The sequence below is a fragment of the Recurvomyces mirabilis genome (assembly GCF_035927965.1).
Source record: "Recurvomyces mirabilis strain CCFEE 5264 chromosome Unknown scaffold_28, whole genome shotgun sequence".
NCBI lineage: Eukaryota > Fungi > Ascomycota > Dothideomycetes > Mycosphaerellales > Teratosphaeriaceae > Recurvomyces > Recurvomyces mirabilis.
In genome coordinates, this window is record NW_027041962.1 from 377,816 (window position 1) to 396,795 (window position 18,980).

The 18,980-nt window shown below is 52.4% G+C and overlaps 8 protein-coding genes across 8 annotated transcripts; 5 read left to right on the plus strand and 3 right to left on the minus strand.

Moving 5' to 3' along the window:
* Nucleotides 1–75: 75 nt before the first annotated feature.
* On the plus strand, nucleotides 76–2,234 carry LTS14_009015 (uncharacterized protein; the record flags this gene model as incomplete). Its single annotated transcript, XM_064841698.1, has 8 exons — nucleotides 76–154; nucleotides 209–786; nucleotides 840–954; nucleotides 1,010–1,265; nucleotides 1,322–1,421; nucleotides 1,473–1,778; nucleotides 1,837–1,972; nucleotides 2,026–2,234. The coding sequence occupies 8 exons, from the start codon at nucleotides 76–78 to the stop codon at nucleotides 2,232–2,234; spliced, it is 1,779 nt and encodes a 592-aa protein (XP_064690861.1).
* A 2,729-nt stretch (nucleotides 2,235–4,963) lies between these two features.
* On the plus strand, nucleotides 4,964–6,166 carry LTS14_009016 (uncharacterized protein; the record flags this gene model as incomplete). The annotated part of the gene is made up of 3 exons (XM_064841699.1): nucleotides 4,964–5,307; nucleotides 5,372–6,001; nucleotides 6,058–6,166. 3 exons carry the CDS (start codon nucleotides 4,964–4,966, stop codon nucleotides 6,164–6,166), a joined length of 1,083 nt encoding a protein of 360 aa, XP_064690862.1.
* Nucleotides 6,167–6,216: 50 nt separating this feature from the next.
* LTS14_009017 (uncharacterized protein) lies at nucleotides 6,217–7,257 on the minus strand (the record flags this gene model as incomplete). The annotated part of the gene is made up of 1 exon (XM_064841700.1): nucleotides 6,217–7,257. One exon carries the CDS (start codon nucleotides 7,255–7,257, stop codon nucleotides 6,217–6,219), a length of 1,041 nt encoding a protein of 346 aa, XP_064690863.1.
* Nucleotides 7,258–8,100: 843 nt separating this feature from the next.
* Nucleotides 8,101–9,448, plus strand: aat2 (Aspartate aminotransferase, cytoplasmic; the record flags this gene model as incomplete). Its single annotated transcript, XM_064841701.1, has 2 exons — nucleotides 8,101–8,301; nucleotides 8,366–9,448. 2 exons carry the CDS (start codon nucleotides 8,101–8,103, stop codon nucleotides 9,446–9,448), a joined length of 1,284 nt encoding a protein of 427 aa, XP_064690864.1.
* A 2,080-nt stretch (nucleotides 9,449–11,528) lies between these two features.
* On the minus strand, nucleotides 11,529–13,040 carry PRO1 (Glutamate 5-kinase; the record flags this gene model as incomplete). Its single annotated transcript, XM_064841702.1, has 2 exons — nucleotides 11,529–12,887; nucleotides 12,945–13,040. The coding sequence occupies 2 exons, from the start codon at nucleotides 13,038–13,040 to the stop codon at nucleotides 11,529–11,531; spliced, it is 1,455 nt and encodes a 484-aa protein (XP_064690865.1).
* A 452-nt stretch (nucleotides 13,041–13,492) lies between these two features.
* On the minus strand, nucleotides 13,493–14,312 carry LTS14_009020 (uncharacterized protein; the record flags this gene model as incomplete). The annotated part of the gene is made up of 2 exons (XM_064841703.1): nucleotides 13,493–13,952; nucleotides 13,999–14,312. The coding sequence occupies 2 exons, from the start codon at nucleotides 14,310–14,312 to the stop codon at nucleotides 13,493–13,495; spliced, it is 774 nt and encodes a 257-aa protein (XP_064690866.1).
* Nucleotides 14,313–14,854: 542 nt separating this feature from the next.
* On the plus strand, nucleotides 14,855–16,880 carry LTS14_009021 (uncharacterized protein; the record flags this gene model as incomplete). The annotated part of the gene is made up of 2 exons (XM_064841704.1): nucleotides 14,855–16,265; nucleotides 16,318–16,880. 2 exons carry the CDS (start codon nucleotides 14,855–14,857, stop codon nucleotides 16,878–16,880), a joined length of 1,974 nt encoding a protein of 657 aa, XP_064690867.1.
* Nucleotides 16,881–17,184: 304 nt separating this feature from the next.
* Nucleotides 17,185–17,811, plus strand: LTS14_009022 (uncharacterized protein; the record flags this gene model as incomplete). Its single annotated transcript, XM_064841705.1, has 2 exons — nucleotides 17,185–17,748; nucleotides 17,785–17,811. The coding sequence occupies 2 exons, from the start codon at nucleotides 17,185–17,187 to the stop codon at nucleotides 17,809–17,811; spliced, it is 591 nt and encodes a 196-aa protein (XP_064690868.1).
* Between the last annotated feature and the right edge of the window lie 1,169 nt (nucleotides 17,812–18,980).

The following is an 18,980-nucleotide window of genomic DNA, read 5'->3' on the forward strand; positions in this document are numbered from 1 at the left end:
AAGTCTTGAGTATAGTCCGCATTAAAGTATGACAAACGGTCGGCCTATGATGCTGCACGATTTGTGACACACATTATGGCGCCTAGCCAGCAACGAGAAACTCCCGGGAGGGTTCGCATTGTGCTTGGTGTGGACTATGGCACCACGTACTCCGGTAAGTCATGGCAACTGTCAAATCGATCCATGTCAGTCTGATCTTTGCTGGCAGGTGTCAGCTATGGAACAACCGACAAGACGAATGCGGCCGACGTGACCGTCATACGATCGTGGCCAGGCAGGGACGGCGAATGGAAGGTTCCCTCGCGCATAGCTTATGAGCGCGAGAACAACACGTTTGGTCTGACTCAAAATGCTTGGGGTTACGACGTCCAACCGTCCATGGTGTCTTACTCGTGGACCAAGCTACTACTTGACCAGAGCGCTGGTCCTCCTCATGATGATCCGGATTTCCGGCTGGCGCTGGATCAAGGAATGTTGCGTCTGCCATCGAACTACACAGCTCAACGTGTCTGCGGTGATTTCTTGAGAGAGGTCTACAACTACTCGACAGCGCAACTTATCAAACAGATCTCGAAGGAGGTCTTCGACTCGACACCTGTAGACTGCTGGTTAACAGTGCCGGCTGTCTGGTCTGACCAGGCTCGGGATTCGACACGGACTGCGGCCTATGCTGCAGGCTTTGGTTGTCGACCTCAGGATACAATCAATATCATTAGCGAGCCAGAAGCAGGGGCTATCGCGGCGCTGCACAAGTATACTCACCCAAGCTCTTTAAACAAACCGCAAGTAAGCATTCTTCTGTACACTTCCGTGGCTATGTCTGTACTTATATCCTCTAGGTGGGCGAGAGCATCATGGTCTGCGATTGCGGCGGTGGGACGGTCGATATCACGACGTACATGATTACTGATACCACGCCAAGGCTGGAGTTCCGGGAAGTATGTGTCGGCATAGGTTCGTGTGATGTGCTTCTGGAAGAGGCGCAATCTAGCTGACTACTCATAACCAGGTGCAAAGTGCGGTGCGACGTATGTCGATCGTAATCTACATAAGCTCATGCGTCAGAGATTTGGCCAGGCATTCAATGAAGTCGATATGAAACGCAAAGGTCCTGGTAGCCGGTTCATGAACTCCTGGGAGAGTGTCAAGCGTGGGTTTGGATCAGCAGGCGACTCTCGCGTCCAAGAAATTGGCCCACTAGTCATGAAAGGTGTCAATTCATCACAGTACTACGACGAAGACGATAGTCTGGTTCGACTGACCAGGTGGGCCACACTTCCCAGAATCATGGGGAAAGCCAAGTCGCTGATAATGGCTCTAGGACGGACGTCGAAAGCCTCTTCGCGCCCGTTGTCGACGAAATTCTGAGCCTGCTTGTCGACCAGAAGATAGCCATCGAGCAACTTGGCCATGCACTCGACGTAAGCCGCTCACATGCGGCGATAATTTGTCAATGCTGACATTTCCCATAGCGCCTTGTCCTTGTGGGCGGATTTGGTGACTCAGACTACCTCTGTTCACGTCTTAAAGAATGGTGTACCTTCAATGGTGATCTAAAACTTCTGGTCTCGGAGCACCCACAAGCAGCAATCGTTCGGGGCGCCGCCCTACGGGGCATGGGGGCAGTCGCTCCAACTCAGAGATGTTGCAGAAGGAGTTATGGAGTAGGAACTAGTCAGCCTTTCCGGGATGGTCTTGATCCCGAAGCAAGGGCGTATACAAGTCAGTGGGATGGCTCGAAGAGATGCCTCGGTAGAATGGATTGGCTGATCTTGAAGGTGGGTATAATGCCCGGATTCGAGATCAAATCCAAAGCATCCACTGACCCGTCTCCAGGGCGCTTCCATAACCAAAGATACCCGAGGCGCGGTCCACTTGAGTATACCCGCTACGAACGTCGATGACATGAAGATGACATGCACTCTGTACAGTTCTGCCCTGGATTTTCCACCGGAATATACGGATGGGCCAGGTAAAGAGAACAGCAGCACAACTGTGTGTCGCTTTGCTAATGAGCTTCTCTAGGTGTTCAAGTGGTCGGACACATATTCGTCGACTTCACTCGAATGGACAAGGCTCGAATGCCACGACGTCGAGAAGGCAGGTTCGGCAAGACGAAGTGGAATTTACCATTCAGCATCGAGGTTGTATTTGGTTCTGGGACCGGTGTACTGGAGTTCAGGACTGTTGTCGATGGCATCGTATCTGGCTTCGCAGTAATTTCTTTCGAATGAGGCAGTGGTGTTAGCGTAGTCTTCTTCGGATCAACATGAGGGTGTTGACAGCTCCGAGCTGGAAAGCCCGCAGAGTGGCGACATTGGTTGGACAGGACAGGACGATATGGTCGAACATAATGCATTTGTCACACACACCGTCTGGACCACAGGTAGTGGTGCATCTCGTCCTTGGCCGTATGCCACCGAGTGTTCGCTTCAATGCCCGTTTGATGAGCCTCGACAGCAAGAGCACAGAACAGGTGAATGCTTTGTTTCACAAGGCACCAGTGCAAGCAGAGGGTCCTCTCCAAACCCTCTCAACAAGCGAAAACGCTTAGACATATCCCGTAGCCGTGCTATGCTGTGGTACGAAGAGCCACACAATGTCATGGAATGAAGTATGGATCGTCGATAACGGAATTTCTTGGCCAAGCAAACAGTGCGCACCCAACCGGAAGAGCTGCTTACCTAGTGATTTGTCGAAGGCGACTCTGCACCTGGGACCTCTTGTGCATCTGTACAATCAAGCCTTCTGCGACAATGGCCCACTATGAGGGACCCGTCCGAAACGAGTTGCCACAAGCCCGACAACATCTCCCAGGTCTTTGCATCGTACCTGGCTGCCGATCTCTCGCGCGTTCCACCATCACATCACTCGCCCGACGCAATACACCCGGTCTCATAATCCTTCGCCGTATACCCGCGATCCACCAGCGCACACTCACCCCAAGTCGGCTCACGGGTGTACTTGAGCAACCATGCGCCTGTCTCGCCTGCTGGACTACTCCCGTTCTTCTGGTTAGTGTAGGTGTAGTACCCTTCCGCTGCACTCCCATTGCCACTCAATGCGAAAGCACAATTGTATGGACCTGTGGCGCTAAAGCCGAAGCCGTTCCATATTATACTGCCGTTGCCGGCGACATAAACACTTCCCGTCAGGACTGCGCCTACGCTCGTGCTGCGAGGACTGGGTCAGTGCTTAGCTTCTGAGTTGGTAGGGCGATTTTACGCACTATGGAGGAGCGCCATAAGCTGTTTGAGCTAAGACGGGTATGATAGTCCAGGAATCAAGCTGTGGTGATGCCGTCAGCTATGGGCAATCAGAATCATAAATCCCGTGAAGGTCGAACCTCGAATGATTTCGCTTTGAAATTGCAGAACTAGACGAGCCATATTAGAATCTAGGCGATCAAACGAAGGCATCAGAACAACAGACGGTTATGGTCTCGTTAAAGTTACTGGTGTAGATGCCTTGGAACGAGCGTATGGTCTGGGGCGCAGCTTCGTGGTAGTTGAAACTGTTTGCCACTGGGCACAGGTCTTGCCCCTTGACCAACGACGCAAGGAACGCGGTCAGATATATCTGCGTTAGTGGTCAACACTACGCCGACTTCTGGTGGGCCAACGGGGGGGGGCCACCGTTAGGTAAGCCATGCTTGAATCTTTGATAATCGTTCTAAACACTGGCTGGTTCCGATGTATGGTGACAGTCTTTATGTGACAGGAGTATACAGTCCTGTAGGTGCGGTGTAGTATGTACTGCGTTAAGCTAAGTTCGTATGTAGATTACATGTATGCCATCTGCACGTTGACGTAGGTAGATACAGAGACCCTCCGAGCTCAGCAGAGTCTCGCTTGAGTATGGAACAGCTAGTATACTATGACGAAGTTAGCAGTGACTGTGGCCGAGAAGCACATCATTGGGCGCTATCGCCGTCGAGCAATGCGTCTGCGCTTCCTGGTATGAGAACAAGGGGACACAAATATTGGCCACAGTACACACAAATACTGCGATAAGTGCGTCGAACGTCAGAACAAGGAAATGAGCCTTGTATTCTCGCGCCCATTTGAGTTCATCATATCCGTACTCGTGTTTCGCGATCGGACTCACTTGCAACGTCAGACATGCTTGCTCTCATCGTGTCGAGTAGTAGTCGAGCGTACATCAGCATCGACAGTATGCGGCTCTTGGTCTTCGGAGAGAGCGCTTGCGGCGTCTTCTCACAAAGAGGCAGCAAGGCCTAGGGACTGCTGAGTTGTGATGTGCGTTATTGCTAGCACCACTGGAGAGAGCAGGGGATTGTCATTTGGAGACCAACCGCGCTTGACCTCACGATGGCGGGTGGTAGCATCAGATGTACAGCGACGAAGTGATGTCTCCTTGCAACACACGGGACAATCTCTCTGTGGTCTTCATTGCAAGGGTGAAAGTATCCTCGTGCGCCGACACTTTGATCGTAGAACCAAGAGAGTACGCCGGAAAATCTCACGGTGCGACAATTCTCCGCCGGTACTTTGAGTCCACCAAGCACTTCCTCTCCCGCCTTCCTCGACACGAAAACACTAGGTACATCACGTCTTGCACATATACCGCACCGGAGAATCTTAGACGCCTGGTGACGGTACACTACACACTTCTACCGATGAGGACCATTCCGAGACTTTCCTGTCATTCTTCCGGGACCCAACCCTCTTCACGAGCGTCAACAAAGATCTGTAACAGCTAGTGTTTCCATGCCTGCCAATACCTCCTGTGCCCTCCTTCGGACGTACGCAACTCAATCTATGTCGATCGACCTACAAGCTTGTCTTCTTCGGAGTGATGTATACCGAGATTTTGGGGTCATCTGCGACAGATGGAAGGTTAGTACAGGTGTGGGCTGAGCCATTCTCCTTCTTACTTCATTTCCAACGAGTCCACAAACATCAGTTGTCTCGTTTGCCAGCCACTCTGAAGACCTCCAGAGATGGCGTCTTTTCTAACCCTCGCGCTGCTGGCCAGCACATCCATCGCCGCACCAGCAACAGGCAACATCTTCGCTAGCACGAATTGGCCTCAACCTCACGTTGTTACTGGTGAGGATGATTCAGCTCACCCAAATGACGCGACGCAAGGCTGGGGTGGTATTCACGTTCACGACCCGAGCATAGTCCTCGGACCAGATGGCCACTACTTCTCATTCTCAACTCACGGCTTAACAGCCATATCTCGAGCTTCAAAGGCAGGAAGTCTCGATGGCGACTGGAAGATCTTGGGAAGTGTGCTCAAAGGCAAGAGTGTTATCAGTAATAGCGGTAATGCCGACCCTTGGTATGCCTCACCTGCTCGAGTATCCCCGAAGTGCAGAGCATCGCCACTAATCGCAATGTGACAGGGCACCAGACGTCCATAAAGTAGGTTCAACCTACTACAACTTCTACTCTGTCTCCCAGTTTGGCAGCCAAGTCTCTTCCATCGGCCTTGCGACCTCCACAACCCTGCTCCCAGGAAGCTGGACTGACCATGGGGCCATCCTGTCCTCGAGCCCGACTGCTGCCTACCCGCTCAACACCTCCAACGCCATCGATGCGGCGCTATTCGTGGATCCCAAAACGGACATACCTTATCTCAACTACGGCAGTTTCTGGTCCGACATCTTCCAGGTCCAGCTCTCGTCTAATCTTATGAAGGCGAACCTCAAGACCGCCGTTGGGCTGTCATTCGATCCTGTTGGTACGCAGGCAGAGGAGGGGAGCTACATGAGTTACAGTGGTGGCTACTACTACCTCTGGTATAGCCATGGTATCTGCTGCGGCTATGATCCGTCCGCTCTGCCTGCCAAGGGTACAGAATACTCCATTCGTGTCGGCAGGTCGAAGGCAGCCACTGGGCCCTTCGTGGACAGCAATGGCGTCGACCTGAGGAAAGGCGGCGGTAACATTGTCTACGGGAGTCATGGCAATATCTACGGTCCTGGCGGGCAAGGCATCTTGTCTGGATATAATGGCAGGGATGTGCTGTACTTGTGAGTGTTCGCCAATGCTTCTGGGTACAATGTTTCGTGCTGACATGATCTTCCAGCCACTACGTCAACACGACCAGCGATCCAAAGTACGCGGACAACCTCAAGTTACTCGGCTGGGATTACATCAATTACAGCTCAGGTTGGCCAGTACTGTCTTACGACTAGTGAATTAGGATTCAGGTCAGAGAAAGTTTTATGCGAGGAAGCTAGCATACCTAGAACTCGATGTTAACCTTCAAGCTCTTCGTCTCCGCCGCTCGACTGAAGACATCGTACGCCTTCTCGATCTCACTGAACTTGAAATCGTGCGTGATCATAGCACCTGTGTCCAGCTTGCCAGCACTATTCAGGTCCAGCAGTTGCGGTATAGTATGTGCACTGACCAATGCCATACTGATAGTGGTAGACCGCGGCCACAACCGATCAATGTCGAGCTCCACTTTCGTACCGTGTACTCCCACGTTCGCAAGATGGCCGCCTATACCCACAAGATCCTGACACATCTTGAAGGTAGCTGGGACGCCTACAGCTTCGATCACGACATCGAAGCCATCGATGTCGCCGAAGTGCTTGCTAGCTAGCTCTCGCACATCGCCCTGAGTCGGATTGATGCAGTCATCTGCTCCTATCTTCTTCGCCACTTCTAGCCTCGCTTCGTCTTTGTCAAAGAAGACAATCTTGCGTGGCGAGTAAAGTTTTGCTGTAATCGCGCAAGCTAGACCTACTGGCCCCGCACCAACGATAGCAAGAGTACAACCAGGCTTCACTCCGCCGCGGAGGACGCCGACTTCGAGCCCGGAAGGAAGTATATCCGAGAAAACGAGAAGGCTTCTTTCGTCCACGCCCTCGGGGACGTGGTAGAGATTCGCATCAGTGTACGGGATGCGAACGTATTCAGCTTGCGTCCCGTCACTAGTGTTGCCAAGAGTCCAGCCGCCATTCTTGCACTGGTCGTTCATCGACCTTTTGCAGAAGCTACAGGTGGCGCAAGAAGTGATGCAGGCAATGAGGACTCGATCGCCTTTCTTGAGACTTTTGACTTCTGGGCCAATGTCGTGGACCAGGCCTATGCCTTCGTGGCCTAAAGTGCGGCCAGCAGGTGCAGTAGGGACATCGCCTTTGATTATATGGAGATCTGTACCGCAGATGGTTGTGCGAAGGAGCTTCACTACGGCATCTGCGGGATTGGTGATAGTAGGGGTTGGTTTGTCGACTACCTTGATCTTGCCTGGGCCGTCGTATGTTAGTGCTTTCATGCTGGCGATCTGCTTGTGCTATGAGTGTTATTTGAGACTTCCCAAGGTGGACCCATTGCTGATATATATAGCTTGAGATTGCTTGGGACAGCGTTATCCCCCGTGAGAGGGGGTGCTGGGGTACTTGGTTACAAAAGCTGCAATGCCAACAGTAGTGCTGCATATTGTCCGTTTCACCGAGCTGCTTGGCTGGTCGGTCGATGGCTAGACTAGCAACCTGGTCGAGCGTATGGTATGGATGTTTCGCCCTCCTGGCTGCCGTACTATACCGCTTCCTGTATCCATCATCGTCGAGGTCTCATCGTGACAATCCTTGCCCCGGAGCAGCGAGCGAGATGCAGGATCTCAGCCGATGTGTCGATACCTGGCCCTTCGACGCATCGCTCTTATACAGTCTATTATACTACAGGTCAACACTGTGCTTTTGCACACCAGAAGTGTGGTGGTCATGGAAGGAACGCAGCCTCGGCCCAAGGATGATCATCGTCGTCGGAGCATAACGGGCACGTACCATAAGAGGTGCGTATATGATGGTCATCTCATCGCTCCGGCACGAGTCTGGTCGACCTTCCACTCCAACACGGTGAAGATATCGTCCTACACCCTCCAACCCTGTGCAGCGCATCGTCCTTCCCCTTCGATATTCCCGGCCTCGAACGCACGGTTCCTGAACTATTCTGTTTTGAGTAGCGTCGCTGCCCCGGATCGTCAACCCCAGCTTTTCCACTCACCGACCCTGGGATTCTTCCTTGAGCCGCGCATATGTCGAACATATCACGAGTTACAAGACCCTCGATCTCTCAACAATACGCAAACGACCGATTAGGCCAAATTCAAGGACATATGGCGCCTCACGCAACCAACGGCGATGAGCCGATCATAACAGCCTTCAATGCTGATGTCGTCCCACAAGCACCTGAGGATCCGCTGTTTGGGTTGATGGCGGCGTACAGGAAAGACACAGATTCGAAGAAGGTAGATCTGGGTATTGGCGCATACAGAGACGACAACGCAAAGCCTTGGGTACTCCCAGTGGTGAAAGCGGTAAGGACGGCACAAAGCTTGTCTAGCTGTCACCCGATGGCTCGCTAATTATTGACCAATGCAGGCCGATGACCTCCTACGCAAAGACCCAGATCTCAACCACGAATACCTACCAATTGGCGGCCTCGCCGACTTCAATTTCGCCTCTCAAAAGCTCATTCTTGGCAAGGACTCGGCAGCGATCCAGGACAAGCGAGTGATCTCCCTGCAGACCATCTCAGGTACCGGTGCTGTACATCTCGGCTCTGCATTCATCTCAAGGTTCTACAATCCACAATCGGCGGAGGCCAAGGCGATATACTGTTCCTCGCCAACATGGGCCAACCACAACCAGATCATCACAAACGTCCACTTGCCAGTGAAGACCTACCCATACTTCTCCAAAGAGACGAAAGGTCTAGACTTTGATGGCATGATCAAGGCGATTGAGAGCGCAGCCGAAGGCAGTGTTATACTTCTCCATGCCTGCGCACACAACCCCACAGGCGTAGATCCCACACGAGACCAATGGACCAAGATCGCACACGTCATGAGACAGAAACGCCACTTCCCTTTCTTCGACTGCGCGTACCAGGGCTTCGCCTCAGGTTCACTCTCCACCGACGCATGGGCAATCAATTACTTCGTAGACCAAGGCTTCGAACTTATGATCGCTCAATCATATGCCAAGAACTTCGGCCTGTACGGTGAGCGAGCAGGCTGTTTCCATTTCGTTGCAGCTCCATCCGCAAACGCACAAGACGAGGTTGCGCGAGTAGGCAGCCAACTCGCGATCCTCCAGCGCTCCGAGATCTCCAACCCACCCGCTTACGGCGCCCGAATCGCGAGTATGGTTCTCAACGACGACAAGCTCTTCTCGCAATGGGAGGAAGATCTGCGTACGATGTCTGGTCGTATCATCTCCATGCGCAAGGCGCTGAAGTCGAAGTTGGATGAGCTGGAGACGCCGGGGAAATGGGATCATATCACGGAGCAGATTGGTATGTTCTCGTTCACAGGGTTGAACGAGCAGCAGGTGGGGAAGTTGAGAGAGAAGTTTCACGTATACATGACGAAGAATGGACGGATATCGATGGCGGGGTTGAACACGAAGAATGTGGAGTATTTCGCAAAGGCGCTGGACAGTGTTGTGAGGGAGACGTCTTAGAGTATGGTGGTGACGAGATTGGATGGAGTTGAGCAAGCGCTCTGCTGGAGACAAGAAGCATAGGTGTATTACTCAGGCACTGGTCGCTGTTTGTATACTAGCATGAGCTTTGTCATGATGTGAATAACAAGACTTGGATAGAAAGCTAGATACTAGATGAACAGGTCGACTCTGCCACTGCCAATCCACAGTGATGCGCCTCTCCTCGTTCACGTGTAAGGTGATCCAGATCTCGTTGCTGACGTGGTCTTGGCACCAACAGCCCCGGATCCATGCAATCGGATCCGTACGCTTCCTGCTCCGAAATCCTCTCTCATGCCTTCACCCGGCCCAAAGCAGTTTCCTTCGCGCCGGCTGGACTGCTCAACACGAGTTCGTTTGAACTCTCATGCATATATGCCCATCAAAGCGCAATACATGCCAGCACAGCAGTTTTCAGCGATCATAAGTGCATGGCGTTTCTGCTCCTCTTCTTGGACCTCTTGGTCAAAATCATAATCCGAGGCTCACCTGATCTCTCGGGCTTTGCGTGTACGAGCGGACCCGAGCCCATCCTGGCAAACTCCAAATCCACCTGAACATCCATGCACAAGTCATTGCTGACGCACCCGGACGCCGGATGTGATGAGCAAGAATCATCAGGCAACAAGTTTCCTGACATCGCATAGGCCACGCCCGCACGGTGTTTAGCAATGTCCCGCAGCTCGCATTGTCATTCGTGAACCGGCCGCAGCGATGCTGCCGAGCCCATCCGTCTGACGAGTACATTACTGCCCAGCTGCTTGGAGGGCTTTGTATTCATGATCAGCTTATTAGTTGTGCTTACTTCCCTCGTGAGACTCATCGAACGTGATCTTTGCTTCTCATCTGCGATCAAGAAAGAATCATCGACATTGTGAAACATCTCGCAGACATACCTCAGTCCTACATAAGTCACCTGCATAAATGGATACCATGGACGTCACACCATCACCCGCGCAAGCAGCCTACCGAGCACAACTAGCATCCTACCACGCACAACAACGAGCAATGATCGAAGCACTGCGGAAAACGCAACCTTCACAATGGGCCACGCTACCATCAGACGAAGACGAGCAAGAAGCACAATACTACGCCTTCGAAGACGCAATCGTAGCACCAATGCAACAACGACAACCACATCAACAAAGCGATAATGTAGTCGAAACATTACATGTATACGACCCAAGCGCCGAAGCACGCAACGATAGCTTTGGCAGCTCAACCGCGTCGGAAGCTACGCTGACGCCCGGTCTGACTGACACGAGTGCTCCGTCGAGTGTGAGAGAGGCGATTAGTCCCGCTGCTGTGGCGATCAGGACGTACGCTGTAGCCCCCACTCCGTACAAGCAGACTAAACCACCAACGAAGCCCAAATCAAAGTCGGGCAAGGGGATCTTTCGGATGTTCGGCAAGAAGTCGAGTTATGGCTCCTGATGAGGCGGTGTTCATTAATGTGATTCTCGAGAATGTCAATTTCAAGCATGGTGTTGGCGGTCAATTGCAAATTTGGGTCACTGGAGCACATGAAGCTTGTGCGCATGAGTATTTACGAACAAGTTGCTAAGGCAAGCATGTATGAACAGCTCGGAATGAGCCTCTCACCTCCGACTTTCCTGATCGTGTTCTGTACTTCCCACTCCAGGCAGATTTAGCTCCGGCTGTCCGAGTGGTGTTTCGACTTCGTCTGATATTGACATGAGGTCCACCTTGTACGGCTATTGAGCTGTCTCAGAGCGCTGACCGCTGTGGCGGTTGAGTCGTAAATCGTAAGCCTTATACCCTGAGCCTGAGTACGTCGTCTTTTAGTGCAGTATGTATATGATCGACACCACGGTGTCCATGGTTGCGCATTGCACGCCCAGCCCGCTCGTGCGAAGGCTTGAGAGTCGCGTGTCGTGCGTGACGATTAGGCAGCCAGCGATCAATTGACGTTTCGACGCTAGCAAAGCCTCTCACTCCTAGGTCTGTCACTATGTGATTATAGACCAGTAGCTGCGACTAGAACTGAGTTCTACCAAAGATGAGCTCAGTCCAGGGATCTGATTGAGAGCTCGAATCTCTACCCATCCACATAATTGCTCAACCTCCCAATGCTCGCTCTCTTGTCCTCCCTTCCGGTCTGCATCGGTGTTGCCGGCCTAGACATCTCTCGCTTGAAGAGGGCTACACTTTCTCGATGCGCGACGTACTCCGAGTCCGCATAGCCCAGAATCTCTGCAATCTGTGAACTCCTTACTCCGGCGATCCTCTTAACTTCAGTGGAGGAGTAGTTCACTAATGCTCGTCCGACTTCCTCTGCTTCACTGAGTGGCGCGTCACGAGATGGCAAGGCGGAGAGGCGCACGCATTCACTTTGGCCGAAGGAGCCTTCCACGTCTACGATCCCGACAGGAAGAAGACCGGACTTCTTAGTCAAGGCTGTGAAGGCTCCACTATCGATGTAGATGGTGCCATGTGGCGCTAGACCGTGTAGAAGCCAGAAGTAGCGATCTCGTATTGGATGAAGGTCGGGAAGAAATCGGGTATGCAGTGGTGGTAGATCTGGCTCGTCCAGTTTAGGTGCCGAAATACCGGTTTCATTCAGCACGGCAGTCTTTTGCAGATTCTCGACATCTGGCTGATGAGGACGGACAGGCAACTCTCCACTTGCGTCCATGCTTCGTAGACCACTTTTCTGCGCCTCTACATGGCGGACGATTGCAGCAATATTGCCGGGCTTGCTACTCCGTGTGATCACCGTTGTGACGCCTGCTGCAGTCGCCAATCTCGCCGCCACGATCTTCGTGCCCATTCCTCCTGTCCCGAGGGACGATCCGGCACTACTGACATCCACGTCCAGGTCGGCGATATCCTCCACCACCTCTATAGCCTTGGCATCAGGATGCGTACGAGGATTCTTGTCGTACAGACAATCCACGTCTGTCATCAAGAACAGGTAGTCCGCTTGCACCATGCCTGCTGTGATGGCAGACAAAGTATCGTTGTCGCCAAACTTGATCTCCTGGACTGAAAGTGTATCATTCTCGTTCACAATCGGCACCACGCCCATGTGTATCAACTCATGTATCGTGTTCTGCGCGTTCAGGTACTGTGTCCGATCGGCTATGTCGTTTCTCGTGAGCAATATTTGTGCTACAGGGACTCGAAGGTGCGAGAAGAGTTGATCCCACATGCTCATTAATTTGCACTGGCCTATGGCTGCGAGGGCTTGGACTTGCGGAAGGTGTTTGGGTCGCCGTTCCAAGTTCATCTGTCGTAGAGCCATGCCAATGGCGCCGGACGAACATATGATGATGCGGTGCCCTTCATCATGTAGACTGACGGCGGTTTCGACGATGGTGGAAAGGGTTGACAGGAGGGGTTCGTGAGTCGTTTCATTGACGATGGAGGACGTTCCTTCGAGGCTGTCAGTGGGTGTCTGAGGGAAGTGGTATGTATTTTGGTAGCTACATGGCTAGGTACCGAGCTTGATTACGATCGTGAGGTGCTTCTTCCTCTTTCGTGGTGTCTGTTCATCGTGCGTTGGATGCATGCTCTCGGATTCAGGTGTGGCTGCGTCTCTGGTCGCCATGGTCGTTTAAAAGGTCCGTAGCTACGATATGATACCGGATCTCTGTCATTGACACGCCCTACGCCCTTAGAAATTGTGTTCTCGAAAAGAGTTGATACTTTGATTCTTGGGTTGCATATTGCTTCGAATCTCGCCGGCTTCGGCTTCGGCTTTGACGAGCTCCGTATTCTACTTCTAGAATACGCTTTCTACATTATGCCAACCAGGCCATAATACTATACGAATAACTCTGAGGATCTTGCAGCTGCGTGACAGATATGTGTAAGACAACGGCAATCGTGAAGTCACATCACTGTATCACTGCATGGGAAATACCTTCGACGCAGCAAGTACATGGTACCCCCAAGCATGTGAGTATCAGCGAGCTGAGTACTCGTTGGGCGTAAGTCTATATGCACATCGACTGCTTCAAGTATCTCCCACGCCTCCAGGCCCAACGGCTCGCAATCTCATCATTGCAAGGAGATCGAACAACCTCCATCGACCAGAATCTCCGCTCCCGAAACGTATCTACTCATATCACTAGCCAAGAAAACAGCAGGCCCCGCCATATCCTCCGGGTCTGCCACTCTACCTAATGGAATCCTGCTCTCCAGATACTTGAGCTTAGCATCATCAGCCAGATCTTCCGCAGCCAACTGCGTCCTCGTAGTCCCTGGCAAGAGCGTATTGCATCGGATGCCGTACTTCCCAAGCGCACAAGCTTGACTCTGCATCATCGAAAGCACTGCAGCCTTGGTGGGTGTATAGTGGACTTGCTGTGCGCCACCAAGATGAGCACTGATACTGGAAATGCCGATTATGCTTCCGCCTTTCTTGCGATCGACCATGACTTGTGCCGCGGGTTGTGTTGACCAGAAGGTCCCGATGATGTTGGTTTGGACGTGTGCTTCCAGGGTCGCTGGCTCAAGTCTAGGTCGTTGTCAGTCATGACGATGACGAGAAGCAGGATACGAACGTGAGAAGGTCTTTGAATTGGCTCACGCCTGCATTCGCCACGAAGACATCAAGCCCGCCGAAGTGCTTTACAGCCGAGCGTACAATGCTCTGTCCTACGTCCCTGTCCGCAATGTTGCCGACGACGGCGCAGAGCTTCTTCGGATCTGGTGCCTGCTTGACAAGCGTCTCGAAACGTTCTCGTGAGGCATCGTCATCGAGATGGTTGACTACAACAGAGGCGCCGTGTCGCAAGTACTCTGCTGCAATGGCTCGACCTATGCCCGTCACTGCTCCAGTAATAGCTGCGGCCTTGCCGATGAGCAAAGTTGCCATTTGCAAGATTGACTGTTCGTGTTGCGTCGTCCAGATCTAGCGGCGAAAGGCTGGCGTAAGAACGCCACGGCACTATCAACGTGTTACTAACGGTCACCTTCTAGCCCACAGCTCACACCCCCTGCTCTGACTGCCTTCGCCATCGTGAGTGGACTGTCTTCTACTACAGCTCTCGCATGGCACAGGCGTTTAGTGGGTACCGAGGCGGGGAGTGTTTTTGAGAAACGACCTCCTAGTCTCTGCCGCGGACGAGGTCTTCCGACATAGAGGCAGATAGACTTCGTGCAGGAAGCATTGGGTCTTGGCGTGGGACTATAGCCGAAGTCGACATCTGATGTCCGACATCCCAGTGTGGAGCATTTTGAAGCTATCAGCTTGCCTTTCGTAGCTGCAGGTAGACTTCCACCTACATCGTCACGGTGCTTGGTCATGATGAGTTGGGCAGATCGAATTTTTCCATCTCTGCTCTGATGTGGACACGAGACGAGACCGAATACAATTGTTAGTCAGCATCGCCCCTCGACACGGGTCAAGCTTCCAGCATGGACCAAGTCACGCCTCATGAACAACGCGGGTCCGAGACAAAAGACACTCCACGACCCAAGACGACTCGTAAACGGGTCAGACTGTCGCGTGGCAAGGGCCTGCGAACCAAGGCTGGCTGCACAGCATGCCGAAAGAAGCACTTGAAGTGCGGAGAGCAACGACCTCAATGTGTTGCTTGTCACAGGGCTGGTCTTGAGTGCATCTACACTGGTCCTGCGAACGGCACGACAAATCATGGTCGCGTCGCTTCCAGGACACCTCATCATATTACTGGCCTAGCCGGCTCGAATAACTCGGATCATGGCCGAGCGACCGGTGATGGGCGAACTCTGCAGTCCTCGAGCCAGCCCGAGGCTGAAATGTCCAGGTCATCTGTGAAGGCCGTCTACGCAGCTTCGTCGTTGCGGGAAGTGATTGAGATCAAAAGCTCTCGCAATGGAGCAGGTGGTCCGATCAGATCATGCTTGGAGGACAGCACGGCGCCTGCAGCCTTCGCCTATCCTTCTGTGGTCGATCAGCCACCTGAGTTCTGTCAAGAAGAAGAAGACACCGCGCAGATATACCTACCAGGTGAGGATGACTACTCGTTCCAGGAGACGAGCCCTGGCTCGCAATGGAGCGGGTGGCCGTACATCACTGCCGAAGCGGCGTCCTTACGCTACTTTGGCATGTTAGCCACCGACGCGGCGGAAGGCGTGCTGATATCGCCCATACTACCGCAAGTTTCGGCATTGCTTGATATTGCGAACGTACCGCAAGCAAGTGCGACTACTGCAGTATCGGTATCTTGCCTGGCGGAAACTGTAATCACATTGGATGGCACATATGTAAGCTCTGATACCGTCACTCTCACTGACCTTGAAGTGGCACTACTGGAGCACTTTGTGCATCACTTGAGCCTGTGGATAGATCTCACAGATCCCGAGCGCTCATTCGCTACTATCGTGCCGTCTATGGCACTTCAAAACCAAGGCCTGATGTCCGCCATACTTGCACTTTCTTCTCGCCACATGTCGCTGAAAGTTTCATCCTCACCGTCGATCATCCCATTCGATTTGCCGCGAAATACAGCCGTGGAGTACTACAATGCGACTCTGCGATACTTGCAGCATGCCATGAAAGATGCGTTATACCTCCGCTCAGACGAGCTGCTCGCAACAGTGCTAATAATCTCTACTTACGAGATGATTGACGGTAGCGGCAGTGGCTGGGAGCGTCACCTCAAAGGTGTCTTCTATATTCAACGATCGCAGACAATTCATGGTGAGAGCACGGGCTTGAAGAAGGCAATTTGGTGGGCGTGGTTGCGGCAGGATGTTTGGGCTGCACTCAAGGAGCGGCGCAAGATACTGAGCTTTTACAAGCTGACACGAAAGTGTGCCGAACTCGACTTCTGGGGTCTCGTCAGTGAGTCAAGCATATCAGTGGGCGATGAACTATCTCTGACCTCTTCCCCCAGACAGATCTGTGTTTCTGCTAGGCCAGTGCATTAATTACGCAAGCGATACGGAGACAGCTTCTGGAAAGATTGTTATTCAGACACGAATCAGCAGAGGCAATGCTTTGTGCAACGACCTGGCTGAATGGCACGCCTTCTTCTCGTTCCATGACAGACGGCTTCCGGTGACTAGTCAGCAGCAGGGCCCCATCAAAGCCATCTGGATCAATCCCTCTGCAGCCAGTCTCGCCGTCCAGGTGCATGCTCTTGCTCGCCTGCTCCTTCTGGAATGTATGCCTGCCCTCGGCGGCATGAAAGAAATTGCTCAGCGGAAGAACGATTTTGAGAAAGCCAGAGACGCGGTCATCGGTATTGCTATGCGTACCACAGATCCTGCGGCGGTCATGATTTCGACAATGTGTTTGTATGCAACTGGAATTAACACAGAAAAAGTCGAAGTCAGGACAATCATTCTGGACTTGCTGCGTGAACACCAGCGGACCACAGGATGGCCGAGTAACGACATGGCGGTCGAGCTCGAACAGACGTGGTCGGAATCTGAAGGCACCAAGTACTTCACATGATCGCCTTCGATACGGTGTAGCCACAAAGGACAGGCCGCCTAGTCCAATCGGCTGGTCCTCGAGACGGGATACATTCAACCGCGTCCCTCGTATTGATGAGCCACGAGTCGTCATCCGCTGCCATGTCTACCTACAGCTTGATACTGGCGTTCTGGTAGCATAATGCACTCCACAGTGTTCAGCCTGCGACATATGGTCGATGCAAACCCGCATTTGCACCAGCAAATACTAACCTTCAAACAATCTGTTGGTTGCTTTCAACCAATACACTGTACCACCATCTACGAGAATAGCTACTGAGGGCATGGCTACTAGCAACGGCGACCACACAAGCAGTGAACACAATGTCACACAGTCAACGGCGCCCACAACTCAAATCAACCTGACTGGGAAGGCTATTGCTATCACAGGCGCCAACAGAGGCATCGGGCTTGGTATCGCCAACTCATGTCTAAGCAATAATGCTGCGCATGTGTACGGCATAGACATCGGCGATACGACTGAGGATTTTGTGGAAGTGCAAAAGAAGTATCCCGGCCGTCTCCATGCACTGAGAGCAGATGTCACGAAAGAGGAAAGCGTCACGAAGGCGGTGGATAAAATCCTCGAGAGTGGCGGATTGCACGGTATGGTTGTAAACGCAGGCAGGACTAAGCACAGGCTGGCACTGGACTTTACGACAGAAGGGATTGAACAGTTGTGGTCCATCAATCTGTACGGCTCGTTCTATAGCGCGAGAGTCGCAGCAAGAGCTTTTATCAAGCAAGGCGTCAAGGGCTCTATTGTATTCACAGCTTCGATGGCGTCGTACCGACCGAACAAGCGAGTTCCGTCGGCACCGTATGATGTCGGTAAAGCTGGTGTGAGAGTACGTATGAACAGCTATCGTGCGGCTTTATTACAGCATAGTGCTGACCTGGTGGTGCCGTAACAGAACATGACGCACACTCTAGCGACGGTAATCTGAACCCTTGGGCTCGGTAGCTTGAAAAGCAGGCAGTAGCTAACAAGACGTAGGAGTGGGCTCAATACAACATAAGAGTGAATTCTGTGAGCCCGGTGAGTTGTGCGTCCAACTTGCCACGTGGGAAAGGGTGCTGATGTTATGAAAAGGGACTTGTGAAAACCGCAATGACATACTGGGTCGAACAGCAACCGGATTGGGATCAGCAATTGTAGGTCAACTCGTGTGCAGAGCTCAAACGTTCTCTGACCTGTGCTACAGGAAACAGTACGGCGGCATGCCACGACTGGCGGAGGTAGAGGAACTTGGAGGCGCGGGGGTTACATCTTGTTCGAGCCGTGTAGGGAAGACGTTCCAAACAATCTTGTCCAGCTATGTATACCTTCTGAGTGACGCGGCAAGCTATACTACCTCGATCGGTGCGTGTGACAGCCTTGGCTTCTTCACGATCTGCGCTTTGAACGCAGGTGCTAACCAATATGTGCTACAGACATTCCAGTCAATGGTGTCATCGGCATCTGTTGACGAGCCTTACCGGACGTTGAAGCATATCTTATGCCACATTCTGCCCTTACCAACACATGATCTCTTCATGCCGCGGGGTAATTACTGTGGCTCCATTGCATGGCGATCGTGACTGCAGTACGTCACGTAGTTGACAATAGTGCCCAAGGTTCGAGTCCCATGGCACACTTCCTGTCTGCGCTCATGTAGGGGCACTGGGAGTGCGGAAACACAGACCCTCTGTCAATTTTCCAGCTCCATGATACCATCTAGTCGACTGATTGACATTTGACGAATGCGCCACGGCGACCGTTCAGGGTCAAATCATCTAGAGTGGTCCACTACTTAAGTCCTGATGATGCTTTGGAATGTAAAAGATGCGCACAATTATTAGTGGATGGTGCAGCACAACGGGCCGTGTCCTCGGCAGCCTCTTCCGACGGAGAGGGTCACCCTCTGTTATGCACCTGCGGTACAAGGGGGTTAGAGCTCGTTAGACGAGTGAGTTCCAAGCGATAGGTCGGGTAAGTAACTACTCTAAGGTTTGACCTTTTAGCGGGTTAGTAACTTAGGTTAAACACGAACTATCTATATAGGAAAGGGCTTATCTATATATATAGGAGATTCGTGTT